The sequence below is a fragment of the Anomaloglossus baeobatrachus genome, chromosome 4 (assembly GCF_048569485.1).
Source record: "Anomaloglossus baeobatrachus isolate aAnoBae1 chromosome 4, aAnoBae1.hap1, whole genome shotgun sequence".
Lineage (NCBI taxonomy): Eukaryota > Metazoa > Chordata > Amphibia > Anura > Aromobatidae > Anomaloglossus > Anomaloglossus baeobatrachus.
This window is the reverse complement of record NC_134356.1, coordinates 78794076-78812493: the sequence shown is the minus strand read 5'-3', so window position 1 is coordinate 78812493 and position 18418 is coordinate 78794076. Positions and strand designations below refer to the sequence as shown.

Genomic DNA, 18418 nt, shown 5'->3' with positions numbered 1-18418 from the left:
CTGGACAACATTCCACAAAACAAGTTTAAAAGGATACAAAAACTGCACCCTAGATATAAATTTCACCACCTAGTCTAATACACTCAGTAAAAGATTTTAGAAACAAAAATACCCCAAGAATCTGATCAAATGTCCTTTCCAAAATACTAGTAAACTTGATCAAGTATCCCTTCTTGAGCCATACAACAAAGTCACAAGAAACGACAGATATGAAAGCAATTTAATTACCACTTATGTCTACCATAAAATATCAGAAATATCATCCAAGAAAATTTCCAGATTCTGCGTGAATATCCGATACTGGGAAGCCATTTACCTAAAAATTCAGCCCTAACTTTCCGTAGGGCTCCTACTATCAAGAACATTATAGCCCAGACTCAACTAAGAGAATAAAAATAAAGCCAATTTGATATATGCCAAAATGGGGTTTCAAGATGTAACATCAGAAACTGTTTTTGCTGCTTGGTTATTTGTGACGGCTCAACCAATTTTTCCTCTAATTCTACAGGAGAGATCTTTAGTCATCTATGTGATTGAATGTTTACCCGATAATAATACAGGGACTTATATTATTTTTACTCTAAAACATTTGCTAGGCCTTATTTTCTATCTATCCTCCCTTTATCGACTATATTCTATCTATCTATCTACAATATCTATCTATCTATGTATCTATCTCTTATCTATCCATCATTTATCTATCTATCTATCTATCTATCTATCTACACACACACATACAAACATACACTGCATACATGCTTGCCTGTCTGTCTCCTCTTCAGCTTTATACTTCTGCAATTAAGAGTCCTCTTGGTGACAACCTAGTCACATGATGTCATGTCATAAAGGTCCTGAAGCAGTGTTATCATCAGGATATGATCGCTGGGGCCCCTCGGAGAATGGAGCTCCTGTGAAACTGCCCAGTTTCTTCTCTCTTACCCTTATGTCAGTCCTACATTTCAGCCTGTGTGCTATTCAATTCTTTCAGACCTCTGCAATTAATAGACCTTTGATTTCATCATGTCACAAGAGTGTGAAGTCATCACAGGTCCTTAAACAATCTTAACCTTGGAATACAACTGCTGGGGTTCCTAAGAGAGCGGGAGCCCTGAGAAATTAAGCAGTTCCACTTCCCTTAACGCTAGCCCTGACTGTAATTAGGGCTTATTTTTGGAGTAGGACTTATATTTCAAGCATCTTCAAAAAATCCTTTAACATGCTAGGGCGGCTTGTTTTTGGGTTAGGTCTTAATTTTCAGGGGAAACAAATATATTGCAATAAAACAATATATAGGAAGAACGATAAAACCTCTGCACAACAGGTTGAATTCACGAACTACATACAAAAAGATTTTTAATACATGGATTATTACGACATTGTACAACTAAACATGAAAAAGATTGCAAACAATTAAAAATTTGTATATATAAAAAGAAGTTTAAAAAGCAAAATTTGTATATAAAATTCATAAACTTTAATACTCTTAGCCAAATGGACATAACAAAATAACGGATGTCTTATGAATTGCAATAACTGAATTTTGGCCCACTATCATAAATAATTTATCTTTTTTATCAACATATATGTATATATAAAATATATATAGTGCTGTGTGTGTGTGTGTGTGTGTGTGTGTGTGTGTGTGTGTGTCCCCGCTAAAGGAATCAGCACCATCGTATTTACAATCACGAAATTTTGCACAGACGCCTCATGTGACTCAGGGAACGTCATAGACTATGTTTTACATAAGCAAGGATGGTTGACCTTAGGGAGAACGACATCCAACACCGCGGGAAGGGCAGTCTCCAGTCAAGGAGACCATCTATGCCAAACATGGTATCCATCCACAGACAGCTGTTTCGGGGTATTTGCTCATCAGTGTGGAGGGGCAAATGCCCCGAAACAGCTGTCTGTGGATGGATACCATGTTTGGCATAGGTGGTCTCCTTGACTGGAGACTGCCCTTCCCATGGTTGTTCCTTCCCGGTGAAAGACCTGGCTAGTTTCCTGCCAGCGTTGAGAAACATGTGATGTCTCCGCAGGTTTTCTTGTTTTGAATATTTCCCAGGGGACATTGCTCTAGAATCACTGCGTTGAGAAACACGTGATAGTGTCTCCGCGGTGTTGGATGTTGATCTCCCTAAGGTCAACCATCCTTGCTTATATAGTCTTCTACAAGGCATTGCTCCCACTAGCCAGTTTCCTACTCCACACTGATGAGGGGCAAATACCCCGAAACAGCTGTCTGTGGATGGATACCATGTTTGGCATAGGTGGTTTCCTTGACTAGAGACTGCCCTTCCCGTGGTTGATCCTTCCTGGTGTAAGACCTGGCTAGTTTGCTGCCAGCGTTGAGAAACATGTGATGGTGTCTCCGCAGGCTTTCTTGTTTTGAATAGACTATGTTTTGACCGGAAAATTTAACCCCGCGCTTTACAGTTACTCTCCAAAAATCCTGTCTCCTTTAGAGTCAATGGAGCTGGAAGCCACAGGTTATTATTAGCAGCTGTGATTGGTTGCTATAGGAACGGAAGACATTATTAGTATAAGAAGCTCATGTGTGAGGTAATAAGATGTCGGTGGAGAAGGATAGAGACAGACAGAGGCAGACAGACACAGACAGGGAAAGTGAGAGGCACAGACAGACAATGGAAAGAGACAAAGAGACAGGCCTGGAAAAGAGACAGGCCTGGAAAAGAGACAGGCCTGGAAAAGAGACAGGCCGGGGAAAGGGACAGGCCGGGGAAAGGGACAGGCCGGGGAAAGGGACAGGCCGGGGAAAGGGACAGGCCGGGGAAAGGGACAGGCCGGGGAAAGGGACAGGCCGGGGAAAGGGACAGGCCGGGGAAAGGGACAGGCCGGGGAAAGGGACAGGCCGGGGAAAGGGACAGGCCGGGGAAAGGGACAGGCCGGGGAAAGGGACAGGCCGGGGAAAGGGACAGACCGGGGAAAGGCACAGACCGGGGAAAGGCACAGACCGGGGAAAGGCACAGACCGGGGAAAGGCACAGACCGGGGAAAGGCACAGACCGGGGAAAGGCACAGACCGGGGAAAGGCACAGACCGGGGAAAGGCACAGACCGGGGAAAGGCACAGAGAGAGACAAAGAGAGACAAAGAGACAGAGATAGAGACAGATATACACACTCAGACAGACACAGAGATAGAGAGAGACAGAGAGACTGATACAGAGACAGACAGAGAGATAGACACAGAGACATAGACACAGACAGACTCACAGAGACAGGCAGGGAAAGAGACAGAGAGACAGACAGACAGAGACTGGGGAGAGAGACAGTGACAGTTACTATCCCGGGCAACACCTGGGTACTACAGCTAGTATATATATATATATTGCTCTAGCTCTATAACTTACTGCTACACTTATCATTACATGATTGGCACTGCTATATCTGGTGAACCTTATTTGTCTTGTTGAAGCAAGTAAAACATTTCCCTTCACAGGGCTATTGATGGGGCCAGTGAAATGATGATTACCAGTCCAGAGGAAGCTTATGGCCTGTATCATTGTGGCCGGGAGCAGCTGGAGGACCAAAATTATACGTATGTCACAAAATACTTTTTTTTTTCTCACTTGAGTTTCCATCCACATTATCTTATGGCATATTTTAGTTTATTATCATTGTATAGACATATAGACAATCATTTTGGCTATCTCATACATAAATTTGACTTGCATCTATTTAGCATATGATTAGTTATCGAGAGCATGCCCAGAAGGATTCAGGCAGTGTTTAAAGTCAAAGGTGGATTTACAAAATATTTAAAAAAAATAATAAAAATTAAAATGTAGCTTTTTAGGTGCAAAATAGTAACAATGCAGTGAATCTCCCTATATTAAATAGTTGCAAATCAAATTTATGTATGATATAGCCAAGATGATGGTCTATAAAAAGAAGGTCATCTCGTACTCAAAGCTGTAGTGAATGGTGAGATATGGAGCCTGAAGTCAAAAGTTCAAAACATTGTTACCCTTATGCACGTCAGTGTACATTGTTTAATTATTACTGATGTGCTACAGTATATCCTTTGATTTGGACATGCACAGAAACTCCCTGGCTGTGAGCTAGAATATTGACTTAAAAAGGTCTGTCACTATTGAAATATTAATGACCTATCCTAAGGATGTGTAAGTATTGGACAACCTCTTTAAATACTGCACCCTTTTAAAGCAGGAAACAACTCTAAAATTTATTGGGATCAACTTATACAAACCTTTTTATCTCTAATATTTACCTATCCCTTTTTAATTGTAACTCTTATTCTAAATGCATTTGTTTTTTTATTTAAATCACCTGTGAAGTCTATCTTTGCAAGTACAGTTTTTCATATACCTTGCCTATTGGGATGCTGTCTGTTCAGTTATGTTCAGGACAGCACCAACTGCTAATGGATCTACATCAGGGTCTCTAACACGTGGCCCGCGGGCCATATGCGATCCTTGAGGTTGCTATATGCAGCCCACAGGCACAGTAGAGCTCTTGACGATCGTAGCCCGGTGCAGGGGGTCACCACCGTCAGCGCGGTATTTCTGTTCAATTGAAATGTATTGCTGGCATTATGCAAAGAAAAGCTCTCTGCACAGCTGTACCAATTCCAGCAGCCAGCCACTCCCAGGCCAGCAGCTGATGTCGGCAGAAATAAAGTGCTGATGGAGTAGGCCCTTTGGATTGAACTACAATCAAGGGGTCTACGTTGCCTACAAACCGTATGTGCAGAAAAGAGGATGCCTAGAGAACCGAGGAAAGGTGAGAAGAATCTTTTTTTATGCGTATGTGAAGAATGGCATATTATGGGAAATTACTATAAGATGGTGACCAGGATGGGACATTACTACAAGAAGGGGACCGGGAAGGGACATTACTATAAGATGGGAGAAGGATGAGGCATTCCTAGAAGATGGGGGCCAGAATGCAACACATTACTACAAGAAGGAGAACAGGATGGGGCATTACTACAAGATGGGGACATTACTATAAGATGGGGACCAAGAATGGGGACATTACTATGAGATAGGGATGAAGAAGGGGGACATTAGTACAAGTAGGGGGCCAGGATGGGGCATTACTACAAGTAGGGGACCAGGAAGGGGACATTACTACAGGATGGTCACCAGGAAGTGGGACATTATAATAAGATGGGGACCAGAAAGTGGGACATTACTATAAGATGGGGACAAGAATAAATATGAGCCAAGCCTTTCTGCGATTGTTGGGAGGCAGAATGAAGAAATCAACAGCAGGTCAAGAATTGGTTTTATATGTTTTCTACGCTGTTCACTGTGCAGTATAAGTGATTAGACGGCATTATTCTTAGGGTAGGTGCAATTGTTATGACATCAGATTTATATTGTTTTTTTAATATTTGGTAAATATTAAATACATTTAAATCACACAAATTTGATCACACACTAAAAAAATTAGTTGTTTTTTTTGAGAGTGGCATCACCTTAGTTTGAGAGCTATAACTTTTCTAGATTTGTGTCAACAGAATCTTGTGGTGGCTCGTTTTTAGTGGGATGCGTTGGTGTTTTTATTGGTACCATTTTCGGGCACATAATATTTTTTGATTGCTTTCCATCCAGATTTTTGAGAGGAAGAGTTAACAAAAAACAGCAATTCAGAAATAGTTTTTTTCTGCCAATTATTGTGCGGTAAAAGTGAATAAAGGCATCTTTATTCTTCGGGACAGTACGGTTACTGTGATTCCACATTTATATCATTTTGTTATGTTTTGACACTGTTACACAATAAAAGCCATTTTAAAGAAAGTATTGTTTTTGCATTGCTGTATTCTGAGTGCTATAGCATTTTTATTTTGTTGCTGACAGAGCTGTGCGGTAGATTCCTTTTTGAAGGACAAAATGACGGTTTTTGAGATACCATTTTTATTTACATTTGTTTTATTTTTTTATAGCATTTTATTCCACTTTTATATCAAAGGTATGATTAAAACGCATAGTTTTTTGCGATGTCTTTATTATTTTTACTGTAGGGATTAAATAGTGAGACAGTTTTTTATAGATAGTGATGGTCTGGATGCGGCATTACCGAATATGTGTACTTTATTAGTTTATTTTTATATAAATAATCATATTTATTGATGTAATATTTTTTGTTCTTTATGTTGTGTTTTGTTTTTTTGTTTTTGAATAACTTTTGCAATTTTTTTTTCATCGTATTTTTACATTTTTTTCTACTTTTTTAAACTTCATTTTTCTGATCACTGGTCACTGCATTAAAGTAAACATGTATTGCAATATATGTGACCACTTAGATCACATAGGCAGAACGCCTGTTAGATTCTACCTATGGCTGGGTCCAACAGGCCACCATACTTGGCACACCAGTAGGTCCTTGTGTGACAAGTTAACTATTGGCTCCCCATGATTTTGTCAAGGGGGTGCTGATGGGGGTGCGAGAGGGAGTCCCCTCTGTCTCACAACCTTTCCTATGCCAATGTGTGATATTGCAGCCGGGAGGTGGTTCCCTCGGCTATATAATGCTGTACCTGTTTGTTTTTACTTTATTTCTGTGAAATGTTAACTTTAATATTAATTAAAAGAGATTACACCCAACCTTTCCAATGCCATGATCGCTCTCGATCACAGCATTTAGATGGATAATCAGTCAGGGGTGGCATGCACGCCGATCCTAATTGTTACTGTAGGAGCTCAGGTGTCAGCTGAGCCATGCTCCGGCGGTAAAAGTTTTGGAAGTGCTGATATTTCACCCACTGATTACAGAGATCAGAGAGTGGGGACTGATGAAATTGGTTTCCACTTTACTGGCCGTGTTGGTCAGCTGTGAGTGACCGCTTCCGACAAAGAGCTGTCACTGTGTTTTCACACAGTGACAATTTAAAGCCATGACGTACATAGCACATAAACATGCATGAACCGACACCTGCTCATGATGTGTTATGTACATCAGTGGTCAGAGCACTGCGGGCGGGCGGGCGGCAGAGCATTGCAGGCGTGTGTACATGTGCCAGAGCACTGTGGGCATGCATGCAGCAGAACTTTGCGGGCTTGCATGCATGTGGCAGAGCATTGTGGGTGTGTGTGTGGCAGAGCATTGCGGACAGGCATGCATGCGGCAGAGCATTGCAAGTGGGCGTACATGCAGCAGAGCATTGTGGGCGGGCGTGCAGCAGAGCATTGCTGGCGTGTGTTTAGCAGAGCATTGCGCACATGTGGCAGAGCATTGGGGGCGAGAGTGCATGCTGCAGAGCAATGTGGGCTTGCGTGCATGCGGCAGAGCATTGCGGGCGTGCGTGCATATGGCAGAGCATTGCAAGCGGGCGTGCATGCGGCAGAGCATTGTGGGTGGGCGTGCAGTAGAATATTGCGGGAGTGCGTGCGGCAGAGCACTGCGGGCAGGCGTGCAGAAGAGCATTGCAGGCGTGCATGCTGCAGAGCATTGCAGGTGGACATTCTTGCGGCAGAGCACCATGCATCTGTCCTTGGTGACACTTAAGAAATATTAGGATCACTTTGCGGTCACCACCAAAATGGCTCTGCACTGTGACCCTAAACTTCATCTTCCCTTATCTTTTTGGAAACACCCAGATTGGGAGGGGGAAGTGACATCACACACAGGAGAGCAAATTCCACTCACTTTTACTGCAATTGTAATGTGAGCTAGTTCTACAGTAGTTCTACAGTTGGATTTCAGCAGCTGCTCCCCCTAGTGTTTAAGAGTGGAAAATATCAAACTTTTTAATTTTTTAAAATATTTTGCTTAATTAAAAACAAATAATACTTAAACAAAACATTAATAGTTTACATTTTTTTCAGTTATTGAAATTTTTTTTTGGATGACACCTTTTCTTTAACAGAAACGGGGTACAAAAGGGAGGAAGGATTAAGAAAGGAAGGAGTGCCCTGTACTGTCTCATCTGATAAGTTTATAACATATACAAAACTCTAATATATGTGATTTATTCATTTGCAGCATATTATTTAAGATTACGATGGAGAGAAGTGAACGAGGCAGCAACACAGGGTCATCAATGTATGTCCGATCCATGGTGAAGATTTTTGAACTTAGCGAGAAATCATTACAAACCAAGGAAAATATGTACGTATGACATTATCTGAGTGATGCCTGGGATTTTTTTTTTATAATCAACATTTCCACCAAAATGAAAAATATCCTCTAAATTATGTTTTTATATGTCCTTTTTCTGTCTTTCTGTTAAAAGTTAGATTCACTGGTTTCTTTTTATTTAAAATTAGGTTTGTTTCTATTAAACAAGATTTCAACTTTTAACATACAAACATATGAGTACAAAGTATAAGAGCTATGAATTGATCCATCATTTTATCTCAAAGTAGGGTGAGGGACAGTAGACACGGGCAGGGCCGGATTAAGGTTGGTGGGGGCCCCTGGGCAGAAAATCTGGTGGGGGCCCCATAACGTTAACATTTTTAGCCATAACAGTAAAGCGCGAACTGTAGCATTTAGATATAAATCCAATGAACATTTATCTTATCCTGTTCTGCCACATTCAGATTTACAGTACTACAATACAGACACAGTCCAGGATCACTCACAGCTCTCCACTTACACACAGAAAGATCAAGGATCGCGCTGTTCCCTGCCGCCATCGGTGGCCCCTTGACACGATCACGGGAAGTCGATGGTTGCTATGGTAGCGGCGGGCCATGTAATGACCCCTGTTGCTATCATGACATATTTTCTGTCACAGTCGATAGAGCGCCGACTCACACAGGAATGCTGTATTTCTGCTAATCAGAGCTGTACAGCTCTGATCAACAGGGATGCACAAGCGATCAGACTGCTGATCCTTATAGCTCTCAAGGGGACAAGTAAAATAAATACAAAATGTAAAAAAATAAATAAAAAGTTCAAATCATGCCTCATTCGCCCCACTGAAAATAAAACAGTTAAAAAAATATACACATATTTGATATCTCAGAGTTCAGAAATGCCCGATCAATAAAAATATAAAATCAATTAATCAGATCGGTAAATGGTGTAGCGAGAAAAAAATCCAAATGCCAAAATTATGTTTTTGGGTCGCCACAAAATTTTTAAAAAGATCCAATAACGGGCGATCAAAAAGTAGCAACTTCATAAAAATTGTATAATTGAAAACACCAGCTCAAGATGCAAAAATATTAGGAGTCACTGAGCCTAACATCCCAAAAAATTAGAACACTACGGGTTTCAAAAAATGGCACCAAAAGCACATTTTTTTTTTTAACAAACTTCTGAATTTTTTTAACCCCTTAGATAAAAGTAAGAGTATACCTGTTTGGTATCTATGAACTCGGCATCATACTGACATGGTAGTTTTACAATATAGTGAACATGGTGAATAAAATAACCCAAAAACAATCGTGCAATTGCACTTTTTTTGCAATTTTATCGCACTTGGATTTTTTTCCCTGTTTCCTAGTACAATATATGGTAAAACTGATGATTTCACTCAAAAGTACAATTTGTCACACAAAAAATAAATAAAAAATAAAATTATATGGCAAGATTGATGGAAAAATAAAAAAAAGTCACGGCTCTCAGAAGAAGGGGAGAAAAAAACAAAAAAAAAAACGGAAAATCGGGGTGAAGGAGTTAAATTTTGAGTACTATAATACTATGACAAAATTTTATGAAGTCAATATGAATAACAAAACTGATAGCTGTCAGTGAATGGCACTCAGCAATATGTCTGGCACATGTACATGGAAAGAACACATTAAACTCCGGGGGGCATCATTTTACTGCAAGGGGTGTATGTAATTATACTCCAGGAGGCGTTTATATCACAATAAGGTAGTGTATGAATATACTCAAAAAGGGGATAATGATTATAGTCAAAGGGATGGGGGACATTATTCTATGATTATACTCCACTCTAGGGAGGGGGCTTTATTTTATGATTATACTCCATTAGTGAGGTGTTTTACTCTATTATATTCCAGGGGAAGGGGGGGGGGGCATTATTTTATGATTGCTCTCCAGGTGAGGGGAGTGTTATCCTATGATTATACTCCAGTGGGGGAGGGGGCATTATTATATGATTACAATCTAGTGGGGGAGGGGGCATTATTGTATGATTACAATCTAGTGGGGGAGGGAGCATTATCATATGATTACAATCTAGTGGGGGAGGGGGCATTATTATATGATTATAATCTAGGGAAGGGGCTTACATTCTGATTATATGAAAAGGGAATAGTGTAATTAAGGAGGTGTAGGTAGGTTTAAACAATGATGGGTGGCAGTGACTATACTGCAATATGTAGCTCCTATGTAGGTCGTTCATACACACTTCACCTCTTGCAGTAAAATGACCCCCCCCCCCATGTCCCTGTCTCCACCTTTCATGTGCAGCTATATGCAGTTATTCCCCCTTACTGATTGCTCTGTTGTGGAGTTACTTGGAGAGCACTGTGGCCCCCTCTACACCCCCCTCCCCCTGCCCTGCTGAGTGACCTTACTCTCACAGCTGACATCGTCCTTCTATCACAGCCTGCATCTCTCATGGACGGTGCAGGCTCTAGCTGCATCCACAGCAGCAGAATGGCTGGTGACACATCAGAGACGATGAATTTCCCGCCCCCACAATCCTCTCGGGCAGATAGCAGCGGCAGAGAGGAAACTGAAAATCAAAATGACATCTGTCTCCCTGCACCGCCCCCCTCTGGAGCCTGGCGGACGGCACACTGTGCAACTGCACTACTCACATATAGATAAAGCCAGCTATGATCATGGGGGCCACCAACACAGGGAGCCGAAGACAGCTGGTGGTGGGGGCCCCCTTGGAGGCTCTTGTGGTGGGGGCCCCTGGGCGGCAGCCCCGCCTGCCCTGCCTATAATCCGGCCCTGGACACGGGTATCAATCCACCTATCCCAGACCTTATAGAATGTGTATAAAGTATTTATTTTGAAATAAACACCTCTTCCTAGATGTATTGCATTGTTCATCTTGTTTTTTTTAATTTTCTAATGGTCGGGGAAGAAGTGGCTAGCCAATGGTATGCCAGAAGCTTTCTGGCCTGATGCAGAATTTGTAGGATGCTCAATACTGTCGGAGTTCGGAAGGACAGGTCAGTTCCTTCATCCATCAGGCCCAGAATGCACATTTTGGCATCTTGGTCACTTATTTTGTAACAGGCTAAAAGGTGGAAATGTAATTTGAGGTGCAGGAGAGAAGGGGATTCAGGCTCTGTGGGAATTGTGTAAAATGTCTTGGTTAAAATGGTTGATTTTTTTTTCTAGGAATTAAGTGGCTAGATTGTCAGCACTCAGATCTGTGACTGAGGCCTGTACGTTAGGGCTCAGTAGGCAAGGGAACGTTTTGACGACTTGTTTTAGATTGACGGCTAATGATGTGATGAGGGTCGTAAAGTAGACTTGTTTGCAGATGTAGAGTCAGGATCATCTGAAACACAATTGACATCATAAAAAAAGAAAAGTGAATTTTTCTATTCAGTTTGAAAAACAGGATAAACTGCAAAACTGATATAATTCATATGTGGCGCCCCCGCAGATTCAGTCAACAAAGAGGTACTGCACCTCAACCAGAGGTGTGGTATCCCATCCTGGGTACGGAGGAGGTCATTCACTGGTATGCACAACATAGCACTCTCAGTTAGCAGCTCTCCACCGGGACATGGGTGGGGTAGCCCATTAATGCTAGAGATAGCCACCACTGGTGATAGCACCCTATTCCGGCTTACTCGGTGGTAGAGTGTAGTGAGTGGGAGGAAGGTGTGTCTAAAAAAGAGGGAGTCAGCAGTTTCACACAGACAGGAAGAAACGGTCTGAGGGGAGAGAAGGAAGAAGCAGAGCTGCAGGAGAGAGGTCCTGGGGACAGGAGGCTGGAAGAACTTGTCCCAGGACCAGAAGGAGGAGAACAGAGGAGGACACGGAGGACAAATAGAAAGTAGTTTCAGGGCTAAGCGAAGGGTGTGAGCCACCCGTGGGACCTGTTCCATGGACAGCTGATAGAAGTGGAGGGACTAGGCCGCCTTCAGGGACTCGGCCCCTAGGCTAGATAAGAACAATATAACTTCGCTAGTAACACCGAAGGGCATTGCAAGTGCCTCAGGCTAACATCCGTACACATCCAGTGAAAAGGTGACCACATAGGGCCAAGGGACGGAGCTATAAGTCACCCGACAGGGTCCGCGGACACTGGCTCAGGGCACTGTGTGCATAGGCACAGGACAGGCGGGAGAGAGTCAGCGCAGAGAGACGACCAGGGAAGGAACACAGGAGGGTGCACCGGTCTTGATCTCTGAGCTACCCGAGATTGGCTAGAGCCCATCACAGCGAAGCCCGGCACTCTGAGGGTGGCGTATGACCGGACATGTGCTGCTGAGAACATCTGAGTGAGTAAAAGAACTTTGACTGCAACCCCTGTGTCGTCCAATTCTTCCCGCGCTCTGCCTTTGCCTTAGCTGCACGGCAGCAGGAAACTACAACTCCCAACATCCCTGGGGCTTGAGCTCTGTCTGTAGAGCTGCAACAACTAAGCTGCGCAACCATCTGCCCCGGGAGGACACCTCTCACAGCGGCGGCTCCCATGTTAGCCGCACACCACAGGTGGTGTCACGAATAACTACCATCTCCATCATCATTCCCCCATTTATTGACACCGCCCCGGAGTTACGGATCGGGCCTGGCCACCACGGCGTCCCAGAAGCAGAACCGTGGCCCAGTAATGAGTCACCCCAGACCCCGTGGAAGTGTCACATACACAACAAAATCTGGAGTAAAAAAAAAAAACATGCGTAGTATAAATGATCACATTTTTAATAATACTGCAAAAAAATCATATATAATATATGGTAAAAAACACTCAGGTCTGGACAATAAAATACATCACAGGATCCCCATACACATAGTAAGAAAAGGGTACATGCAGATATAAGTAATTAAAAAATTACATATATAAACAGTTTGGACCTAATTCAGATTTTCAGTCCAGTTGATCAACTAAACAGGTATGGTATGGAGTATACACTACTCACAAATTATTAGCGATATTTGGCTTTCCAGTGAAATTTCAGCTTCACCTGCAATCTAACCTTTTCAGGTGAACGTAATGTGACCTTATCTAAACTTTTGAATGCACATGTTTAACTGGTGTTTGATCCATGAATCGCCCAATAAATTTCGGAGGTCAATTAGCAATGCAGGAGCTGGACAGTCAAAACCAGCACAGATCGGGTCTTACCCGGGTGGAGATCAGGGGGAAGATGAGATAAGAGGTTGCTCACCTGGGGTGGTTATGAGAGTCACAACCACTGTAAGGGCATATGGGAGAAAATCCTCGGCTGCTGCAGTGCCGGTAGCGATTTGATCAAAGGGAGTAGGAGGAGAAGGGGCTAACCACCGCAGTGCCATATGATATATCTGACTCGACTCTTCTTTGGAAAATATAGTGATTTATTTCAACGCGTTTCAGTGCAATAGCTCCTTAGAATTGATGTTGCTTTCGGCAGCCAAACAGATCCCAGCTTTTCTCCCAGATACAGTACTGTACCAATGAAATTTCCATTCGGAGTTCAATTAGCAGCAGACAACTAAGCAAGGCAGTACAGACCAGAACGCAGAGATGCAGAACAGATGTAGTTTATCCATAGCAGATTGTAATGTAGTGAGAACAGTCTCTCAAACACTTTGTGATGCTTGCAGCAAACAATGGGTAACTAACAGCAGAAGCAAGAAAAATAGACTCTACTAATGATGCTAGCAGCAATTGATAGGTTATCAAGAGCAGATGCAAATAAGGAAAATCATGAAGTCTGAGCAGAAGGTGGAAACAGAAGGAAAAGGATAGTGGCAAATCCCAAAAAACTAGTAAACACATTACGGACTCAATACTCAGGCACAGGGGTGTATTCAAATAGGTCATAATAGGCCTTGGGAGATTATGTCTCTAAGGATGTTCAGGCCACTTGCAAAATGGACATGCAGCAGAGCAAAGGACAGCAGTCACAGGGGAAGGGAGTATAACTCGTACCCAAAGACAAGACAGGTGCTTAACAATAGGCAATTTTCTTCCCACAATCACTTCAAGGCTAGCAAGGAAATAATGGGTTCAAAGGCAAAAGGGTATTATAACCTCATTATAATAAATGCTAGTAAAGAGGCAACAAGCTTGGCATTCCTGCCTACAATTAACCCTAGAACGCATACCTGGGGCCTCGCAGGCCTGCTAGGTTACTTGTTTTCTATTTTCTGCAAGATTACTTTAGTTAGAATTTTGAAACTCTAAGTATTCCTCAGGTATATAGTTGTTATAGGCATTTCAGTAAAATAACTCTTTTTTGGGACTACCCCATGTTCACATACCTGGGACCTTTTAGACCTTTACTTGGTGTACATGTGATCCTCAGTCTTTTTGTCTGTACTGTTACTGGGGAAGACTTTGTCTTTGTCTTTATCTTGTCTTACTTTGTCTTTGAACTTTTGATGCCTACCATGATGGAGCAAAGCAACACGAAATGCTTGCCAAGGCAAGTTACAGAAGCTATGATCCGATGTAGTATACGTTTTCAGGAACATCCAGAGCCAAGAGAAAAAAAAAGAAAGCACTGTTATATTTGTCCAGCAAGGAAGGAAAGGAAATCTGGAATTTCTGTACTACTTGTGGACAAAATGTCTGCAAGGAACATTCTTCCAAAAAAATATGTGAAAATTATTGGGGTAATCAGTAATGTTGAAAAGGAAAGTTTTTGAAAAGAAATATTTGTGCACCATGTTTACTACAACTTTTATATAAAAAAACTTTTAGACAAAAAAAAACGATTTTTATATATATATATATATATATATATATATATATATATATATATGTATATATATGTTAGGTCCAGAAATATTTGGACAGTGACACAATTTTCGCAAGTTGGGCTCTGCATGCCACCACATTGGATTTGAAATTAAACCTCTACAACAGAATTCAAGTGCAGATTGTAACGTTTAATTTGAAGGTTTGAACAAAAATATCTGATAGAAATTGTAGGAATTGTACACATTTCTTTACAAACACTCCACATTTTAGGAGGTCAAAAGTAATTGGACAAATAAACCAAACCCAAACAAAATATTTTTATTTTCAATATTTTGTTGCGAATCCTTTGGAGGCAATCACTGCCTTAAGTCTGGAACCCATGGACATCACCAAATGCTGGGTTTCCTCCTTCTTAATGCTTTGCCAGGCCTTTACAGCCGCAGCCTTCAGGTCTTGCTTGTTTGTGGGTCTTTCCGTCTTAAGTCTGGATTTGAGCAAGTGAAATGCATGCTCAATTGGGTTAAGATCTGGTGATTGACTTGGCCATTGCAGAATGTTCCACTTTTTTGCACTCATGAACTCCTGGGTAGCTTTGGCTGTATGCTTGGGGTCATTGTCCATCTGTACTATGAAGCGCCGTCCGATCAACTTTGCGGCATTTGGCTGAATCTGGGCTGAAAGTATATCCCGGTACACTTCAGAATTCATCCGGCTACTCTTGTCTGCTGTTATATCATCAATAAACACAAGTGACCCAGTGCCATTGAAAGCCATGCATGCCCATGCCATCACGTTGCCTCCACCATGTTTTACAGAGGATGTGGTGTGCCTTGGATCATGTGCCGTTCCCTTTCTTCTCCAAACTTTTTTCTTCCCATGGCTGGCTTCATGAGGTGTTTTTCAGCAAATTTAACTCTGGCCTGTCTATTTTTGGAATTGATGAATGGTTTGCATCTAGATGTGAACCCTTTGTATTTACTTTCATGGAGTCTTCTCTTTACTGTTGACTTAGAGACAGATACACCTACTTCACTGAGAGTGTTCTGGACTTCAGTTGATGTTGTGAACGGGTTCTTCTTCACCAAAGAAAGTATGCGGCGATCATCCACCACTATTGTCATCCGTGGACGCCCAGGCCTTTTTGAGTTCCCAAGCTCACCAGTCAATTCCTTTTTTCTCAGAATGTACCCGACTGTTGATTTTGCTACTCCAAGCATGTCTGCTATCTCTCTGATGGATTTTTTCTTTTTTTTCAGCCTCAGGATGTTCTGCTTCACCTCAATTGAGAGTTCCTTAGACCGCATGTTGTCTGGTCACAGCAACAGCTTCCAAATGCAAAACCACACACCTGTAATCAACCCCAGACCTTTTAACTACTTCATTGATTACAGGTTAACGAGGGAGACGCCTTCAGAGTTAATTGCAGCCCTTAAGCCCACTTTACACGTTGCAATTAGTTGTACAATCGCATTTGCGATGTGACACGCCCAGGTTGCATACGGGATCTATGAGATTTCACGTTGGTCGTTCATTTGCTGTCACACGAGCGTTAGTAGTCTATGTTAAATTGGTCAATTTTGTGTGCGATCCTTTAGATCATGTGTTCTGTGACGTATGCATTGGGCACCTTTTTTTTTTTTTTTTTATTGACTTGCCAAGCGTGTGTAATGTGTAGGGATGCGTTTTTACTATGTCATCTGCCATTCAGCTCTGCTACATGGCCGCTAACAGCAGACACAGACAGCCATGTAGCAGAGCTGAATGGCCGCTAACAGCCGCCACAGACAGCCATGTAGCAGAGCTGAATGGCAGATGACAGCAGACACAGACAGAGCCGCACTGTCAGAATGAACTCGGGTGAACTTCACCCGACTTCACGGTCATGCTGCGGCTCTGTCTGTGTCGCGCCCTGATTAGCGGTCACCCGTGAAGACTCACCGGTGACCGCTAATCTCCTAAGTGACTGAAGTTAGCAGCCCTCTCTCATACTCACCAATCCCCGATCTCCGGCGCTGCACGGCATTCACACTGCTCCGGCGGCTTTTACTGTTTTGAAAAAGCCGGCCGCCCATTAAACAATCTGGTATTCCCTGCTTTCCACGCCCACCGGCGCCTATGATTGGTTACAGTGAGACACGCCCCCCACGCTGAGTGACAGGTGTCACACTGCACCCAATCACAGCAGCCGGTGGGCGTGTCTATACTGTGTATTGAAATAAATAATTAAATAATTAAAAAAAACGGCGTGCGGTCCCCCCCAATTTTAAAACCAGCCAGATAAAGCCATACGGCTGAAGGCTGGTATTCTCAGGATGGGGAGCTCCACGTTATGGGGAGCCCCCCAGCCTAACAATATCAGCCAACAGCCGCCCAGAATTGCCGCATACATTATATGCGACAGTTCTGGGACAGTACCCGGCTCTTCCCGATTTGCCCTGGTGCGTTGGCAAATCGGGGTAATAAGGAGTTATTGGCAGCCCATAGCTGCCAATAAGTCCTAGATTAATCATGTCAGGCGTCTATGAGACACCTTCCATGATTAATCTGTAAGTGACAGTAAAAAAACACACACACATGAAAAAATCCTTTATTAGAAATAAAAAACACAAACACATTCCCTCATTACCAATTTATTAACCCCCGACAAACCCTCCATGTCCGGCGTACTCCACAGTCCTCCAGCGTCGCGTCCAGCTCTGCTGCATGCAGGTGACAGGAGCAGCAGAAGACACCGCCGCTCCGGTCACCTCCACGCAGGTAATGAAGACAGCCGGCGATCAGCTGAGCTGTCACTGAGGTTACCCGCTGTCACTGGATCCAGCGGTGGATGCAGCGGTGGCCGCGGGTAACCTCAGTGACAGCTCAGCTGATCGCGCTACTCACCTCCGCTCCGGTCAGCTCCAGTCAGCAACTGAGGTGAGTAGCGCGATCAGCTGAGCTGTCACTGAGGTTACCCGCGGCCACCGCTGCATCCACCGCTGGATCCAGTGACAGCGGGTAACCTCAGTGACAGCTCAGCTGATCGCCGGCTGTCTTCATTACCTGCGTGGAGGTGACCGGAGCGGCTGTGTCTTCTGCTGCTCCTGTCACCTGCATGCAGCAGAGCTGGACGCGACGCTGGAGGACTGTGGAGTACGCCGGACATGGAGGGTTTGTCGGGGGTTAATAAATTGGTAATGAGGGAATGTGTTTGTGTTTTTTATTTCTAATAAAGGATTTTTTCTGGTGTGTGTTTATTTACTGTCACTTACAGATTAATCATGGAAGGTGTCTCATAGACGCCTGACATGATTAATCTAGGACTTATTGGCAGCTATGGGCTGCCAATAACTCCTTATTACCCCGATTTGCCAACGCACCAGGGCAAATCGGGAAGAGCCGGGTACTGTCCCAGAACTGTCGCATATAATGTATGCGGCAATTCTGGGCGGCTGCTGACTGATATTGTTAGGCTGGGGGGCTCCCCATAACGTGGAGCTCCCCATCCTGAGAATACCAGCCTTCAGCCGTATGGCTTTATCTGTATCTGGCTGGTTTTAAAATTGGGGGGGGACCGCACGCCGTTTTTTTTAATTATTTAATTATTTATTTCAATACACAGTATAGACACGCCCACCGGCTGCT

At 43.1% G+C, this 18418-nt stretch overlaps 1 protein-coding gene across 1 annotated transcript in view; it reads left to right on the top strand.

Annotated features, from left to right (window-relative positions):
• LOC142301233 (kinesin-like protein KIF27) overlaps positions 1 to 18418 on the top strand; it is a 95658-nt gene that overhangs the window by 28890 nt on the left and 48350 nt on the right. The window contains exons 8-9 of the mRNA XM_075342255.1: positions 3464 to 3562; positions 7975 to 8100. Coding sequence (XP_075198370.1) covers positions 3464 to 3562; positions 7975 to 8100 — 225 coding nt within the window. The remainder of the gene's footprint in view (positions 1 to 3463; positions 3563 to 7974; positions 8101 to 18418) is intronic.